General features: G+C 48.7%; 1 protein-coding gene across 13 annotated transcripts in view; it reads left to right on the forward strand.

Moving 5' to 3' along the window:
- Nucleotides 1-15,482, forward strand: part of AGAP1 (ArfGAP with GTPase domain, ankyrin repeat and PH domain 1) — a 517,580-nt gene that overhangs the window by 457,159 nt on the left and 44,939 nt on the right. For all 13 annotated transcript variants that reach the window (XM_045867676.3, XM_045867677.3, XM_045867678.3 and 10 more), the window contains one exon: nt 62-284. In XM_045867676.3, the coding sequence (XP_045723632.1) occupies nt 62-284 (223 nt within the window). The remainder of the gene's footprint in view (nt 1-61; nt 285-15,482) is intronic.

Below are 15,482 nucleotides of genomic sequence, written 5' to 3' on the forward strand. Positions count from 1 at the left end.
TCTGGAGATCCTGAGGGCATTTGGCATGAGTGATGATGGTCTGACGTCTCTCTTCCCACAGATCCCAACTGGGCCAGTTTGAACTTGGGAGCCCTCATGTGCATCGAATGCTCAGGGATCCACCGGAACCTTGGCACCCACCTTTCTCGAGTCCGTTCTCTTGACCTCGACGACTGGCCCATAGAGCTTATCAAGGTGATGTCATCCATTGGGAATGAGCTGGCCAACAGCGTCTGGGAAGAGAGCAGCCAGGGGCGGACAAAGCCCTCACTGGACTCCACAAGGTAGGGACGTGGGCAGGTGTGTGGCTGTGGGGCCTTCTGCCAGACGGGAAGTGACCTTAACGACGGCCTCCCCCGGAGCCGCCCTGGCGACCTGTAGGAATGCCGAGGGGCCCGGCATGGAAACGTCTGTTTTTAAAATTGGTTTTCAGCAGGCGTGGATAATTCAGACTCCCTGATTTTTTATGTTTGTTTTTACACCTTGGGGATTCCTCTCCCCCTCTTAGGAATGTATTAAGCTTCCAACCTTATGAATATATCACTTTAATTAATACATTTCTAATAGGAGTAAGATGTGCAGCGAACACTAATTATGAATTTTTGATTCTTTAATTTTGTGATTCTTCTATCTTTGAAAAGCATCTACTCAGTTGGTTTCCCTCCCCACCCCCACAGACCTACAGTAAGCCAGCTTACAGTAACACAATATATTTTATTTTGTAAAATATATTTCCAACACATTTAAGCAGCTGAGTTCAGAGTAACGTATGGTGACTCCTCATTAATGTTAATTGTTACCCCGTGTAAAAAACGCATTTATTTTGAGCCCATTTATTTTCTCATTTTTCATTTACAGCTATTATAAACCGTTTTTGAGTACACATACATATTTAATGTACCTAAGAGGTGATAAAATGGCATGTCTTCCGAGAAAGCCTGCTTCACAGAGACTGAGTGGGCCATCGGGTCCCTGCGGCTGCCTCCGGAGGAGGGGCCGGGGGACTCCCTTTCCGCTTTTGCTTCTCGGGTGTGTGATGTGAAGGGAGAGGAGGGGTCTCCCATCATTAGCACTTTTTTAAATTCCTCTGGCCTGTTTTGCTGGCGATGAGACCTCTGGTCTGTGGGCGGGCCCCACGTGAGCCGTAAGAAGTCGGTTTCTGCCGCTAAGCCACGACCCTGTGCGAGCAGTCGGTGGATTTTGTTACATGAACGCTGAAAAATGAATTTGTGGTGCCACCTTCGGTTCACTTTAGAGAATGAAGCTGGCGTGTTATTAACCTGCTCTTCGTGTTCTGTGTCCTGCGGGGAGGGGGCGAGGGGAGGAAGAGGCGCCCAGAGCCTTGTCTGTCTGGCATCACCTCCGTTTGCCGGGTGAGCTCGACCACGCAGTACCCAGGTGGGCAGACTTCCTGCAAACGGGAGGAATGATACTCTCCTTTAAATTCTTTATCTTGATCTGTTTAACACAAGCGTAGAAAGTAGCAGACCATCCGCGAGGAGCATTCTTAAAAGACGAATTTGCATATTAGTATCGATTTTTTTCATAGATGTCGTTTCCTTGGAGGACGTGTAGGCCTAACAATGAAATATGATTGGAAATTGGATCAAGTTTCATGTAGGAGTGCAGAGAACATTGAAATAAATTAGGGAAAAAAATTATTCCTGCATTTTACTGTTTATGTGTAAGAGGAGTGTATATATTATTTTTTAGTATCCTGAGTTGGAAAAAAGTTTTTCCATTTGTCATAATTAGCCACCGTTTAGAACGTTTAGGTAACGAAGATAGGGGTTGATATTTTTAACTGGTAAATATTTTATATGCATTTCATCTTCATTCCTAAGTGAGGGTTGCCTGCGTCCAGGCACTTGATTGTTCTAACTTGTGTATTTGATTTAAGCTCTTGAGTGCATAACTTTCTCTTCTCTCCAGCATTACGTGCATCACATCTTTATATTTTAGAGATGTGTCAGTCTTCCTGTCTCACAAATGGGGTGACCGCAGCGCAGTCCCAGCTCTTAATGGGTCACATTCGTTGTCCTAAGGGGCCGTGCTGAGTTGCAGCCCCCCCCCCCAAGGGTGACGGTGATGCTGGGTCACAGCAGTTCTAAAGAACATGAACGCCTTTGAGGACTGAATGTTTCCTTGTGCCTTTAGTCATTCTCTCGGGGGGTTTTGTTTTTAATTAATAGTCAACAAATACTCACTGAATACTTCCTCATAGAGAAGAAGTGGTACGTGGTGATTATCCCTCACAGCCATCGGTGAATGTTCTCGGGGCCACAGCCGAGTGTGCCAGGACTCCGGAGAATTTTCACGCCTGGTGTGGGGGGTGGTTCTCACAACCAGTGCGCTCCAGGGAAGTGGCACTGGAGAAACAGCATCTGAGCTGGACTTTAAAATGCAGGGCGGAGTCCAGGCCTGCGGGGTGGGGAGTGTGGGGTGGGCGTGGCCTAGGCCAAGTCCGGCCCTCGGGGGAAAGAGTAGAAACCGGGAGTTGCCAGCCATGGGGCAGGACCTTCAGTTGAATGAGGAGGGGTAGGGCCAAAGGAGAGCAAAGGCCTGGGTGAGCCTTTGAGCCAGGGCTGTATTATAACAGCAGCTCTGGGGTTTATGCATTCATGTGTGATCTGCCTGTTCCCAAGAGGACTAGAGGCAGCCGGCTGCGTTGTTGGAAGGGATGGAGACGAGGCAGGGAAGCCAGTTGGAAGGCTGTGGTCCTGGTGGATCCTGGGAAAGCCAAAAACGCAGTGTCGAAAATATAAGGAAACGACTCAGCCTAATAGCACAACGACAACTCAGACACCCACCATCTTCACGGCCTTATGTGCTCTCCTCGGACAGAAATGAGAAACCCAAAATTTGGGCTAGAATTTCCATGTGGAATTCAGTCTGCGACGTGAGAATGGGTAGGCAGCCTGGATCCTGCCTCTCCGAGACAAGGAAAGAGCCCCCCCCCCCCCACAACCCACGCCCTCTGGTCTCTCCGCAGAACCTATGATTGTTAATACAAACAGCTGGAGGGGTCTTTTAATGTGGCCCTAAGGTAACACTAAAAAGAAATATTTTAATAAATTTTTATTCCTATCCAAGGAAGGGCCAAGTGCAATATATCCAGGCTAATTCTTTGGAAAAGGGCCCAGCTGCTTTCCCGAGAAGCTCGGTCCATTCCATCTTGTTCAGAAGATTCATTCTGACAGTGGAATGTAATTAGAAATGTGCCGTTCCTCCCCCAAACACACACATGCACACACGCACACACGCACACGCACATTTAGGACCACAGGGAAGTGGGACACAGCAGGTCTTTCTCCAAAGAAACAACCAGTCCCCGGAAACCACCTCGAATTGGTGTCACCCAGGCCCGCAGGTGAGTTAGGAAAACAGGCGCCTTTGACTAGCTGGCTGGCCTTCTGCTTGTTGTCCCTGCGCCCTGATTAGGGCAGCTTCGGACGGCTCATAATTGGTTCCAGTGATTCTCAGCTGCCCTGAGAACTGCCGTTCAAACTTGAGCAGCATTGTGATCAATCGAAGCTGACGGCAGTGAAGCAGTATTGACTTCCCATTCCTAAACTGGGGAATCATTAGTCAAGAAAAGCGTCTTTTAATTACTCCCAGGAAGAAAAAAAATATCTTTTTGGCTGGATTCTGCAACAACTGCCATTTTTTCCCAGTGCATTCGATATTAAATTTATTGTCGCAGGAGGGGAGAGGACACCCTTCATCCCCCTCAGTAATGGAGGTTTAATTCAGAGAAAGGAGCCCGGTACAGCAATTAACTACATCTGGGGTGGAATCCGAATTCCCCTCTCTAATTGCTATTGATACCATTTAAGCACACACTTAAAATACTGATTATAAATGGGGATGCTGAAGCAGGAGAGCTGTGGTGACAGTGGATGGGACTTGCTAGATGGTAGGGCTAATGCAGGGACAGTGGGCTGTGTGGGGGGCAAGGACTTCATGACCCGTAGCATGGGAGCGTGCGGATCGCCCCATGCAGTGTGTTCTGTGCAGTTGGACGTGGGGCCCTGGCTCCAGTGTTAGGACACATGTGACTGGAGGGCCAGGTCATGGAGCTCTCTGGTGCCCCTTTCACAGCAAGGGATAGCAGGCTCGGAGGCAGAGAAAGCAAAACTGCGAAGACCATGCTCCTTGAGTGAATGACGAAGGGGTGAGCAGACGGGGGGAAGCGGGAATGGGGCTGTGTGGAACCCCTGTGCCAGGTACTCCTGCTGCCTTGGGGCCTGGGGATTGCTCGCGTGTTCAGGGATGAAATCAGGGGCTCTCACGTTTGCAGCACGCAGCGAGGCCGTCTGGACAAACCTCGGACCTCTTCCCCTCCTGGGCCCCACAGGGGTGTTTGGGGGGCTCCTCTCTGTGTCACTGTGGTGCATTGCTCTTCTCCATTCCTGTCGCCAGTTCACTTGGGAAGCTTTTGGGATTGCCTGCGGTGACCATTATTTCCTGCCAGGACTGAGAGGAGCCCTCCAGTCCATGTTCCTCTTGGCAGAAGCCAGACTCCGCTCGGCTGCCTGCTTCGTCTTCCCTTCTCCCACCTTTGGGTCTCCGCGTCGAGGCATCAGGCCCGCGAGGGTCTGTAGGGACCCCTCGTGGCTGGCATTTCGGGGCAGGTATCCTATTTACCCGGCGATCTGGGAACCAGCCGGTTTGGTCTCGGAAATCAAAGGAGCCTGGACGTGTGTTTTCCATTCTGTCAAAGAACCCTTGGGAGAAGCTCTAAGCCCAACCAAAATCCCCCTTCCTTCTGATCCCACTTGGAAGGGAGCCGAGTTGCTGATTTAGGATACACTCTTCTGCCTCTTTGAGCATTCTTTTTCTTTCTATCATTGTCACCTGCATGTCCGAACTCCCCTCTTGTCTTTAACCTATAAAAAGATGCCACCTTCGGGAGGAAGATTTGGGGCCGGACGTCAGAAATCTGTGTGGGAGAGACTGGCCGTGCACTTCCAGATGGAGCAAGTCTGCCCAGTGACATGAGTTCCGGTCCTTTTTGATTTGGGATCGCCACTTTCATCTTATTTATGCACATGGAGATATTGATAAAGGGGAAATGTATCCAAACTGAAAATAATTGGATCCCTACCGTTAACTCTGAGATATTAAAAGCAGTACCACTTGGCCACGTCTTTGTCTCGTTAGGTTTGATCATAAGATCACAATACAGTAATCTCGGGCTCAAATTTCTGGCATAAAGATGCACTGTTCCAAATGTGGCCTCAGGGAACATGAGTACCCACACAGCCCCAGGATTATCTCATCTTATTATTTTTCAACAGTTCTTGGCCCGCTGAGGTCAGTGTTTTGTCTCTTTTGAGTGTTCCTCTATGCTTGACGCCTCTTCCTATTTTCTTTCTTTAAAAAAAAAAAAAGGGCAGGGGGAGGGATGGGGGGGAAAGGACTTTGCAGGGGGAGGGATGGGGGGGAAAGGACTTTGCAGTGATGACCAGAACCCATCTGCAGCTGGGTGGCATCTGCTCCCCACATGTCACTTCCCTCATTAACAAGCAATTGAATTAATTAAATGCTACTCAGAACACGCATAACAAGCTACCGGCAGTGTCCAAATTAGCACTGATAATCAAGGATGATTTCCTTTATTATCCTGCTAAGTGGTGTGCAGACTCTGATCTCCCTGTCTGCCCTCATCTATTTACATACCCCCAGCTTCTGCCTTTGGAAGCGGAGGTTATCTTACCTAGTTAATTTGCCACGATCACCAAGCATGGCGGATTGATGCCCTGCCCCCGCCGCCATGCCACTGCGCGGGCCCCCTCCCCGCCTGCCCTCCCCCAACCCCAGCCTTTGTATCTCAAGCTCACTGATAAATTAAAGGCCACCCCTGTGGTCTCTCAAGTGAGTAATAGAGGCAGAAATTTCATTTTGCAACTGGCTGATTTAATGATCCAAAGGGTAATTAATGGCCTGATTATCTTAATGTTAAATATGTCCGGCAGCAATTACAGTGACCTCCCGCTTGTCAAGGTCCGGGCTGTGCTCTTCTTTCAATTAAGTTCTCTGGGGCTTAATGGTATGAATAAACTCCTCTGATTCTGTCATCCCGGACGGACGCAGAGGGTTCAGGGAGCTGGGGGCTCGTTTGGAGTTTTAATCAGCCTGTCTCCTACTCTGGCGATCAGAGTTAACAATTATAACAAGGACAGCTTAACTTTCTTCTTGCCCGTGCGGAGCTCCCCCACCCCCCAGTCACCCGCGCTTTTTTGTTGTTTTATTTTATTTATTTTCTCTCACGTATTTGAGCGCTCTGAGGGAGAATTCAGTGTGTGGAGGAAGCCGCTGGTCTCTTCCAATATAAATTATCATGTGAGCGCTGTGGTTTTTCTGTTTGACAGGCTTAATTAATTGGCAGGAGCCCCCGAAAATGACAGTACCACTAATTGCAACTCAGAGTGAATTTCTGTCATGGCGGAGTGCCTGTCGGCGGGCACACCCGGGCCACAGCCAGCAGAGCGGCCTGCCCCCCCCCCCCCCGGCCAGGCGGGCACGGGCAGACCTGGAGGAGCTGCGGGCTCACAGGGCACCGTCTGCATGCAGGACTGACGCTCACCGCCAATAAAGTTCATATGGCCACGGCTCTGCAGACCCAACAGCTGCTTGGGGATCTCGGATTTTACTTGAGACGTTTTAGCGACTGCTCCTCGCAGGCCGGCTTGGAACCAGACTGCGAGAACCATAACTCATGGGGCGCCCCCTCCATGACTGGCTGGTCCTCATCAGCACATGGCTAAATATTGCTTGAGTTTACCGGGGCTCTTCCCGGATCAGAAATATTCCACTATAAATATTAAGCCAATTAGGAAAGTGTACAAAGGAGAAGTGCATTAACACCGCCTCAAAAATAATGCCTCCAGATTACAGTTGACAACAGATACGGCGGTTCATCTGGTAAACCGCGGTCGGGGAGCTTGGCGGGAATTTATGCTCAGCTGTAGTGGTCTCCGATTAAGCTCTCGTTAACAGACTCACTCCAATTGTAAGAAAAGCGAATTTAAGAAGATTCTCTCCTTACGGTTAAGTAAAATGGGATCTGCTTTTTACAAGAGAACTGTACCTTCCGTTTGCCTTTGAACCAGATGGACAATGTAGTGCTCTTGGTGTGTTGTGACCACCTGCTGCACACGAACCCCGGGATTCATTTGATCCTGCAGGAAACCAATGTGTCCTGGGAGCCAGTGTGGCTACCACGGAGCTGTCTTAAGTTGAAAATCCCTCTCGTTTACTCTCCGAAATGGAGCAACGGAGACAATTAAGGAGTTTTTTTATTTCTAAGAATCTTTATTGCCACTGGAAGATGAAAATGCAAGCCAGTGGCCAGTGCCGACGGCCTCTGGGTGTCCTGGGCACACCTGGGCCTCTGTCCGTTTGTGAGCGTATATAAGGGAACGTCATGCTACGATTAACCTCGTGGGGCTTCAGGTTCCTATCGTGGAAGACATTCCAAACAACGGGCCTATGAATTCTTCCTAAGACAACTGCCTCTGTTTTGCTTTCTTTGATGGTAGAACATTTTCCAAAGGGTCTTTCCTTTCCGTGTCGTTTAACTCTTTTGCACCAGAAACTTTCTTCTGGGGAACCTTTCTGCTTGGTGCTGTGAGCTTTTCCTTAGCACGGAGCCGTCCTGCGACACAGGACGATCCCCATTTTCCAAGCAAAAAGAATGTAGAGTCAAGGTCCTGCGTTATTTGTCCAGGGTCACACACAGGACTATGGGTCAGATCATGTGAATTCAGGACCGGACCCCTGGAACCTACTCTTGGTCCTTCTGCTGCTCCTGTCCTTGCTCTGCTCAGCCTCACATGGCCAAATCCGGCGGTTACTTGTGGCATCTAGAGATACCAGTGTCCCCTTCCTCTCCTCCCCGAGGCCCCAGCTCACACTCTTGGTAGCACTGTGTCTCCGCGTGTATATATTACTCGTGTGAAGCGGTAATATAGGATCATGTAGCCACCATATCTCTCCATTCGTGAAATTCAGTGGCCTTGCTCATAGTAACTTAGGTATAATAAAGCGTCATTCATTTTAGTTTGCACTCATGGGGCAAACCTGATCTTTTAAGTCATGCAGACATGTTTGTAAAGTCTTAATTCTCTGCAGTTGGTGCTAATCCTAAGAGCTCTAAGTATCTGGATCAGCCATCACAGGTGTGTGGTTCGAGCCCCAACATTTCATGTAACTATGTCCCTGTCCTGCCTGAGGCTCCCTCTGTCCATGTCCCTGACCTAGCATTGCCTGTTGAAAACATTCGGCTTCTATTTCCAAAAAGCCTCACAATCACATTTATTATCTGCATGATGAAATGCAGAGGCAAGCCAGAACATTTCTAGTTTGGGTTTCATGACCAGCATTTTCTGAGGTTTTTGATTTAAAACAAAAAACAGGGTATGTTCTCCTTTGTAAGATGAAACTAGCTATTATTTCTACCCACTTGATTGTGTAGATTTAATGCTAAAAGAAAATAATTTATGAAGTCTCCTGGGTTCTTTTTTTTTTAAGATTGATTGATTTATTAGAGCAGGGGGTGGGACGGGCAGAGGGAGAGGGTAAAAGAGAATCTCAAGCAGACGCCCCACTGAGCACAGAGCACAACACAGGGCTCGATCTCAGGACCCTGGCCCTGAGATCATGACCTGAGCTGAAATCAAGAGCCAGATGCTCAACCAACTGAGCCACCCCAGGCGCCCCTCCTGGGCTCCTTTTTATCTGGAAGACACCATCAGCTGTGTACCTGGGTCCTGCAGGCTGATGGTGAGAGAGACAAGTGGCCCATGCCATCTCAGGTGCTGGCAAGAGTCTGCTGATGTAGACAATGTGGTTTTGTTTATTTCACTTTATGTCTGTAGAGTGGCTTATTGCAGCATCAACATCACCTAGAGGTGCATGTTTTCGGGCCCTACCCCACACCTACCCAGTCAGCATTCCTAGGGTGGGGCCCAGCAATGTGCTTTAACCCTCTAGGTGATCCTTACGCACATTAGAATTTGAGAAGCACTGGTTCTACACCAGGCAGAATAAGCAAGTGTCCACAGCCCTTCCTGGAGTCCGCTCCCTATCTTAGCCCAAGTCCCTGGACTTCACTCCTCATTTTTTGAGACGCTGGTGTCTGTCCTCTTTGTTTACCAGACGCTTGTCTGGCCTGGCATATCCAGTATGCCAACCCAGCAGGTGTTACCATGCACAGAGGACATCTCTGTGTCTTGCCCCAGTACAGGAGGATTATACACTATGATCAAATGTCATTGTCTCCAGGAATGCAAGGTTGGTTCAACACCAAAAAATCAATCCATGTAAAACACTACATTAATAGAATGAAGGACACAAAGTACACAATCATCTCAAGAAATGCAGAAAATAAATCGGACAAAATTCAGTACCCTTTCATGATATAAATGCTCAGCAAACTGGGAATAAAAGGATACTTAGCCTGCATCTGTGAAAAGCCCACAGCTAACACCCTGCTGAACGGTAACGTCTACTGAAGGCTTTCCTTCTAAGATCAGGAACAAAGCAAGGATGTCTTCTGTCATCACTTCTGTTCAACATTGTACTGGAAGTTCAAGCCAAGGAATTAGGCCAGAAAAAGAAACCAAAGTCATCCAGATTAGAAAGGAAGAAGTTAAACTATCTCTCTTGGCAGATGACATGATATTTATATCAAAAATCTGCAGGAATCCACAATGACTTATTAGAGCTAATAAATGAGTTTAGCAAAATTGAAGGGTACAGAATAACATACAAAACTCAATTGTATTTCTATATACTTGCAATGAACAATCCAAAATAAAATAAAGAACAAAATTCCATTTAGTATAGCATCAAAAAAAATAATATACTTAGAAATACACTAACCTGTGTACTGACGATTACAGAACATCATTGGAAGAGATTAAAGAAGACCTAAATAATTGACAAGACATCCCATGTTCATGGACTGGAAGACTTAATATTGTAAAGATATCAGTACTCCTCAAATTGATGCATAGATTCAACACAAAAATCACTCTTTCAAAATCTCAGCTGCTTTTTTTCTTGTTTTGCAGAAATGGATAAGCAGATCTTTTAGCGTTTATGGAAATGTAAGAGACCCCCCCCCCCCCAGACAGGCAAAACAATCTTGAAAAAGAATAGCAAAGTTGGAGGACCCACATGCAAAACTTACTACAAAAGTATAATAATCTAAGGCTCTGTGATATTGGCATAAGAATAGACATATAGACCAACAGAACAGAGCTGAGAGTTCTGTAATAACCCATGCATCTGTGGTCAATTGATTTTCAACAATGATGCCAAGACAATTCAGTGGGGGCGGGGGGACAGTCTTTTCAACCAGGGGTGCATGGACAACTGGATATCCACATGCAAAAGAATGAAGTTGGGCTCCTATCTGTATATACCAGATACAAAAATTAGCTCCAAATGAATCAAAGACTTAAGTATAAAGATTGAAACTTTATGATAATACTTATAGAAGAAAACATGGGAAAATCTTTGCGACCTTGGATTTGGTAATGGTTTCAACCTAGATACGACACCCAAGAGCACAAGCAACAAAAGGAAAAATAGATTGGACTTCATGGAAATTAAAAATCTCAGTGCTTCAAAGGATAATACCAAGCAGGTGAAAAGACAACACACAGGGGATGCCTGGGTGGCTCAGTTGGTTAAGTATCTGCCTTCGGCTCAGGTCATGATCCCAGGATCCTGGGATCAAGTCCCACATGAGCAAGGAGACTGCTTCTCCCTCTGCCTGCCACTCCCCCTGCTTGTGTGCAACACCGCCCCCCCCCCGACAAACAAATAAATAAAATCTTTTTTTAAAAAACTATTAAAAAAAAAAGACAACACACAGAATGGGTGATAATATCTAAAAACCATATCTTTAATAAGGCTCTAGTATCCAAATCATCTAAACAGTGTTCGCAGCTCAACAATAAGAAGACAAATAACCCAGATTTGAAATGTGCAAAGACTCTGAAGAGACATTTTTCTAAGCAAGATGTACAGATAGCCAGCAAACATGCCAAAAGATGCCAAACATCGTTACTTACTAGGGAAATGAAAATCAAACCCATATTGAGAGACTACTTTACACCCACTGGCATGGCTGTAATCAAGAAGATGGACAGTGGTGGGTTTTGGCAAGGATGTGGAGAAATTAGAACACTTCTACGCTGTTGGTGGGAATAGTAAATGACAGAGTGCCTTGGAAAACAGCCTGGCAGGTTCTCAAAAAGTGAAACATAGAGTTACCATATGACCAAGCAATTCTCCTCCTAGGTATATACCTAAGAGAAATGAAAACACATTTCTGTACAAAAATTTGCACGTGCAGTGTTCATAGAAGCACTATTCATAATTGCCAAAAAGTGAAAACACCAAAGGTACATCAACTGGTGAATCGATAAACAAAGTAGGATCTATCCATACAATGGAATGTTATTCAGACATAAGGAATGAAGTACCGTGTATGCTACAACTTGGGTGAAAACAAAATGCTGAGTGAAGGAAGCCAGACACAAGAGGCCACAAGTTGTAGAATTTAAAGGATGAATTTTATGGCATATAAATTATGTCAATTAAAAACAAAACAAAAAAAACACCAGCAGGAATTTCCAAGGAGAAAGATGGGGCAGGACATTCCACAAAGAGAGAACATTCTGGGCAAAGGCGCAGAGGCACGTGTGGTGGGGAAAGGCTGCCCCGGCCAGCACGTCTGCCCCTCGTCCGGCGTCCGGCGTGGGGAGACAGTGGAGGAGTTTATCCAGTGTGATGCTTTGAGCAGTGGTTGCACTTTAGCCGGAGCTCCCTGCACAGAGGAGGGTGAGACCAGGAAGAAGGTCATGGCTCACATCCAGGCGAATGATCGAGTCTGAATCAGTGCTCATCCCTGCCAGGGCCTTCGGGGAACCTGTGCGAGACCAGGTGCAGCCCAGCCGTTGTGTCACGGAATCCACATGACGAACCGATGTCATTCAGAGTGTTCTTCCCTGGGCCGTTGGACGATGGCTGGGGCCGTTAACTGATGAGCAGAACAAACAAGGTAACAAGTCACAAGACCCTGAAGGATCGATTGCATGTTAGTAAAGGTAAAAGCTGCACAGGAAGCTGATGAGGTGGTGACGCAGCCTGCCCAGCATGGCGTGGCCCGGCCGTGGCCATCCTGTCATGGCTTCGGAGCAGGAGCTCTGGACCATACCCTCCAAAACCAGCAGGCAGAGCGAGCCTCTCCCACTGCGGAGCCCTGATCTCTCCGAGAAACTGGTTGTGGTCCAGCAGCAGCAGTGCCATTAAAGCTTCAAATAATTAAATGTCATTTGTAACCCATACAAAATGTCATCAACCTGGGTCCAGAAGCTGAACATTACCTGGAGTACACATCACTCAGTGCTAGGGACTCGTGCATATGAAAGGCATCTCTAATGTGCATGATCTAATACAAATGACCCTCGGGGACAAATACATAATCATGATGACTTACCCGTGACTTTCTCCTCAAGGACCCCCAAGTGCCGCCCTGTGTGTTTTCACACAGGTCCTCATGATCTCAATGAGCTTGGGAGGTATCTGTTTGAAATCAGAGAAGGGGACCCCCAGGCAGGCAAAATGCCTCGCCTGTAATTTAACCCAGACTTGGAGCGGGGTTAGCTCATGGACTTACCATCCAGGGGCCCCTAAGAAAAGTCGGCCGCATGGTTTGCAGGCATGGAATTCTGTCGACAAACGACCACGGCCTCGAGCCATGCCTTCCCACCACTCCATTGGCTTTCAGCCAGGAGACATTTGGAATGGGCCATGGGGCAGGTTGTAGGACTGGGGGCCTGGGATGCTAACACCCGGACAGGAGGAGTCGCTTTGCCCAGAGTGACTGTAACACCCCTGCGGAGGAACACAGTAGAGCCAACCACGAAGTAAACCCGAGCTGCTCGGACGGAGTGGAATCAGCCCTCCCCTGCGAGCTGCCTGCACCCTCCCACAGACTCTAGCAGAGGCCTCTGGGAAGCCAGGACCTCTCCCGGGAAATTGCTTCTTGGTGTGTGCAGTGGATGAACTCAGAAAGATGAACACATTTTCATTCTAGAATGCCAAAGTGTACCTTTCTAAATGCATTAGATGAAGTGAGGATAATCACACTCCATAAAGTTCCAGAGGAACCACAGTAGATGCTCAATAAATATTTGAGAGACTGCGTTACTTTTTACTTTTTTTCTCCCAAAACTAAAGTTAGGGCTATGACACATGATCAGTAAAAAAGAAGTGGAAGTAAGTGGCCGGCCAGAGGCCCCAGGGAGTATCCGTCCAATGGAAGATTCCATATGCAAAATAGTGTGAATGCCAGCCCTTGGAGAAGGTGACGAGGCAGCGTCGTGTGCCCCAGCGCTTAGAGCTGTGTAGCATACAAACTCACTTAAAATCTCAGAAGACAGTTTAGAGAGGTGGAAGGCATAGGGGTGTCTTGAGACTTGTGGATGAAGCAGTGTTTCCGGGACAGTGGGTGGTAAAAATGGGATCCAGGTCCCATCCAGGGGGCTCTAATCTAGTGGGAACAGCGGACCCCACGGGGCTACGGTAACACAAGACTGAGGGGTACTACATTGTGAATACAGATGAACGGTAAAATTGCTTAAATGCGTAATCAAAAGTAGACTTTGCATCAGGAAGAAAGGTGGGCTGTTATGTCATTTTCTGTCATTAGTAACCACGTAGTTCAAAAAAATTACTCGTGATTTAAAAGTTCTCATTCCCTTGTTCATTCCTGTCCAAGATAGTCTCGTTCTTTAACAGTCATGTTTCATCTTGACAAAGCATGTGTGAGCTTTTTTTTAATCCACTGGGATCAACCCTGTTTTCCAAAGTGCGACAGAAGCCAGTGGCTGGGCCACGTCATGAGGCGGCATCTGAGGATGGATGACGTCACCAACGCACCCAAACGAAGGGAGGACGCCTCCCCTAGACTCCGTCGGGACAAAGCAGAGCACCCTTTCTGGGTGACGTCGATGCCAAAGGGACACGCGTCTCTGCCACTGGATAGGGAGCGGTAAGGGATTGAAATGTAATCGTGGTTACACCGGGAAAACGATTTCCAAGCCGGCGAGGCACCAAGAGCCAAGAAGCAGTGGGGAGAAAGGGCACAAGTCAGGAAGGGCCGGAATGTTCTGTGAAGCCATATGCTGTCCTGCAGTTGGAAGAAGATGTAAAATGCCCCCTGTCGGCCCACATGTTTGGTGATGACCACAGATGTGCGGTGATTCATGAAGGCCACGGCTTCTTCCGTGGTCACTGGGCTTATGTGAGGTCTTCCCGACGGAAGATCCCATGGCCCACAGCAAGGTGACTTCGAGGGTGGGCTTGATCCCCCCACACATACACATCTTGGCCCCTGGCACCTCACCTCTCATGTCCAGCACCCCGAAGACATCAACGCCAGAAATAGGCTGAGCAGGTCCCAAGGGCCTGGGGCCGCCAGGGGCACTTGCCTAAGTCACTAGACAAGGCGGGCACTCCCTCTACGCCCTGCAGCCTCCGGGAGCAGGGAGATCCACTGATGCTACAAAGGCCACACGTATCCCCAGCCTGCACACTTCGGGGGCCCCTCCCACCCCACCTCGTGCCAGCAGTCAGCACCTGGCCCTCCCTGCGGGAGGGATGCGCCGACTGCGTCTGGCACAGGCCTGCCGCTCAGGTCTCCAGCAGCTCTTTGAAGAGGTGCAGGCTCTGTCCCCGTGTTACAACCGAGGACCCGAAGGTCACACAGCAGGTACCTGGTGGTATGGAGTCCGTGGCCGGGAACCCACAGCCCGTGCTCTGCGCCTCGAGGCTTTGCTGCCAGGCTGGTGACTGAAGGTTGCTGCGGGTGACACTGGGCAGCCGTGAGACGTGGCGCAGCGGCTGCCAGGGGCTGCAGGACGTGGGACGTCAGGGGGTCGGTGTGTCAGTGCCTGTGCCCGTCGTCCCACCCGTACGGAGCAGGCCGCTTGGGGCGGGGGGCCCCCGCTTCCCACGCCCGCCCCTGCCACGTGGCACGTCCTCTTCTTTCCCGTGCTCGGCGACCGGAATGCCTGCTGAGTGCTATGGCGAACGCACGGCCGAAAACACAGTAGCTGACACTTACTTCGTTTCTCAGGCGTAGCAAACACTGAGACAACTGGTTCATCTTGAACGTCGGCATCTCAGTCGCTGGGTTCTGATTTCCCCCGAGGCCTGGTGGGTCGTACCCGCCTTCCTCGGGCTGAAGAACCGCAGGTCAGCTTTTGGAAGCTTACAGCCTGCCTGTTGCTTGGATGCCCATGTCTGCTTTGGGCAAGGGGGTACGTTTTGTGATGCTTATTGGAAATAGTGATTTTGCTCCCAATCACTATTTTGTGATTTGCTCCGAATCACGAAAGCCGCCTGGAAGGCTGGAGTCGAGGGAAGGCCGGAGGCGCTTCTGGAAGGGGATGCGTCGA

This window comes from Mirounga angustirostris, unplaced genomic scaffold, assembly GCF_029215605.1.
Source record: "Mirounga angustirostris isolate CCGP_5_RB_7025 unplaced genomic scaffold, mMirAng1.0.hap1 SCAF_3, whole genome shotgun sequence".
In the NCBI taxonomy this organism is placed as follows: Eukaryota; Metazoa; Chordata; class Mammalia; order Carnivora; family Phocidae; genus Mirounga; species Mirounga angustirostris.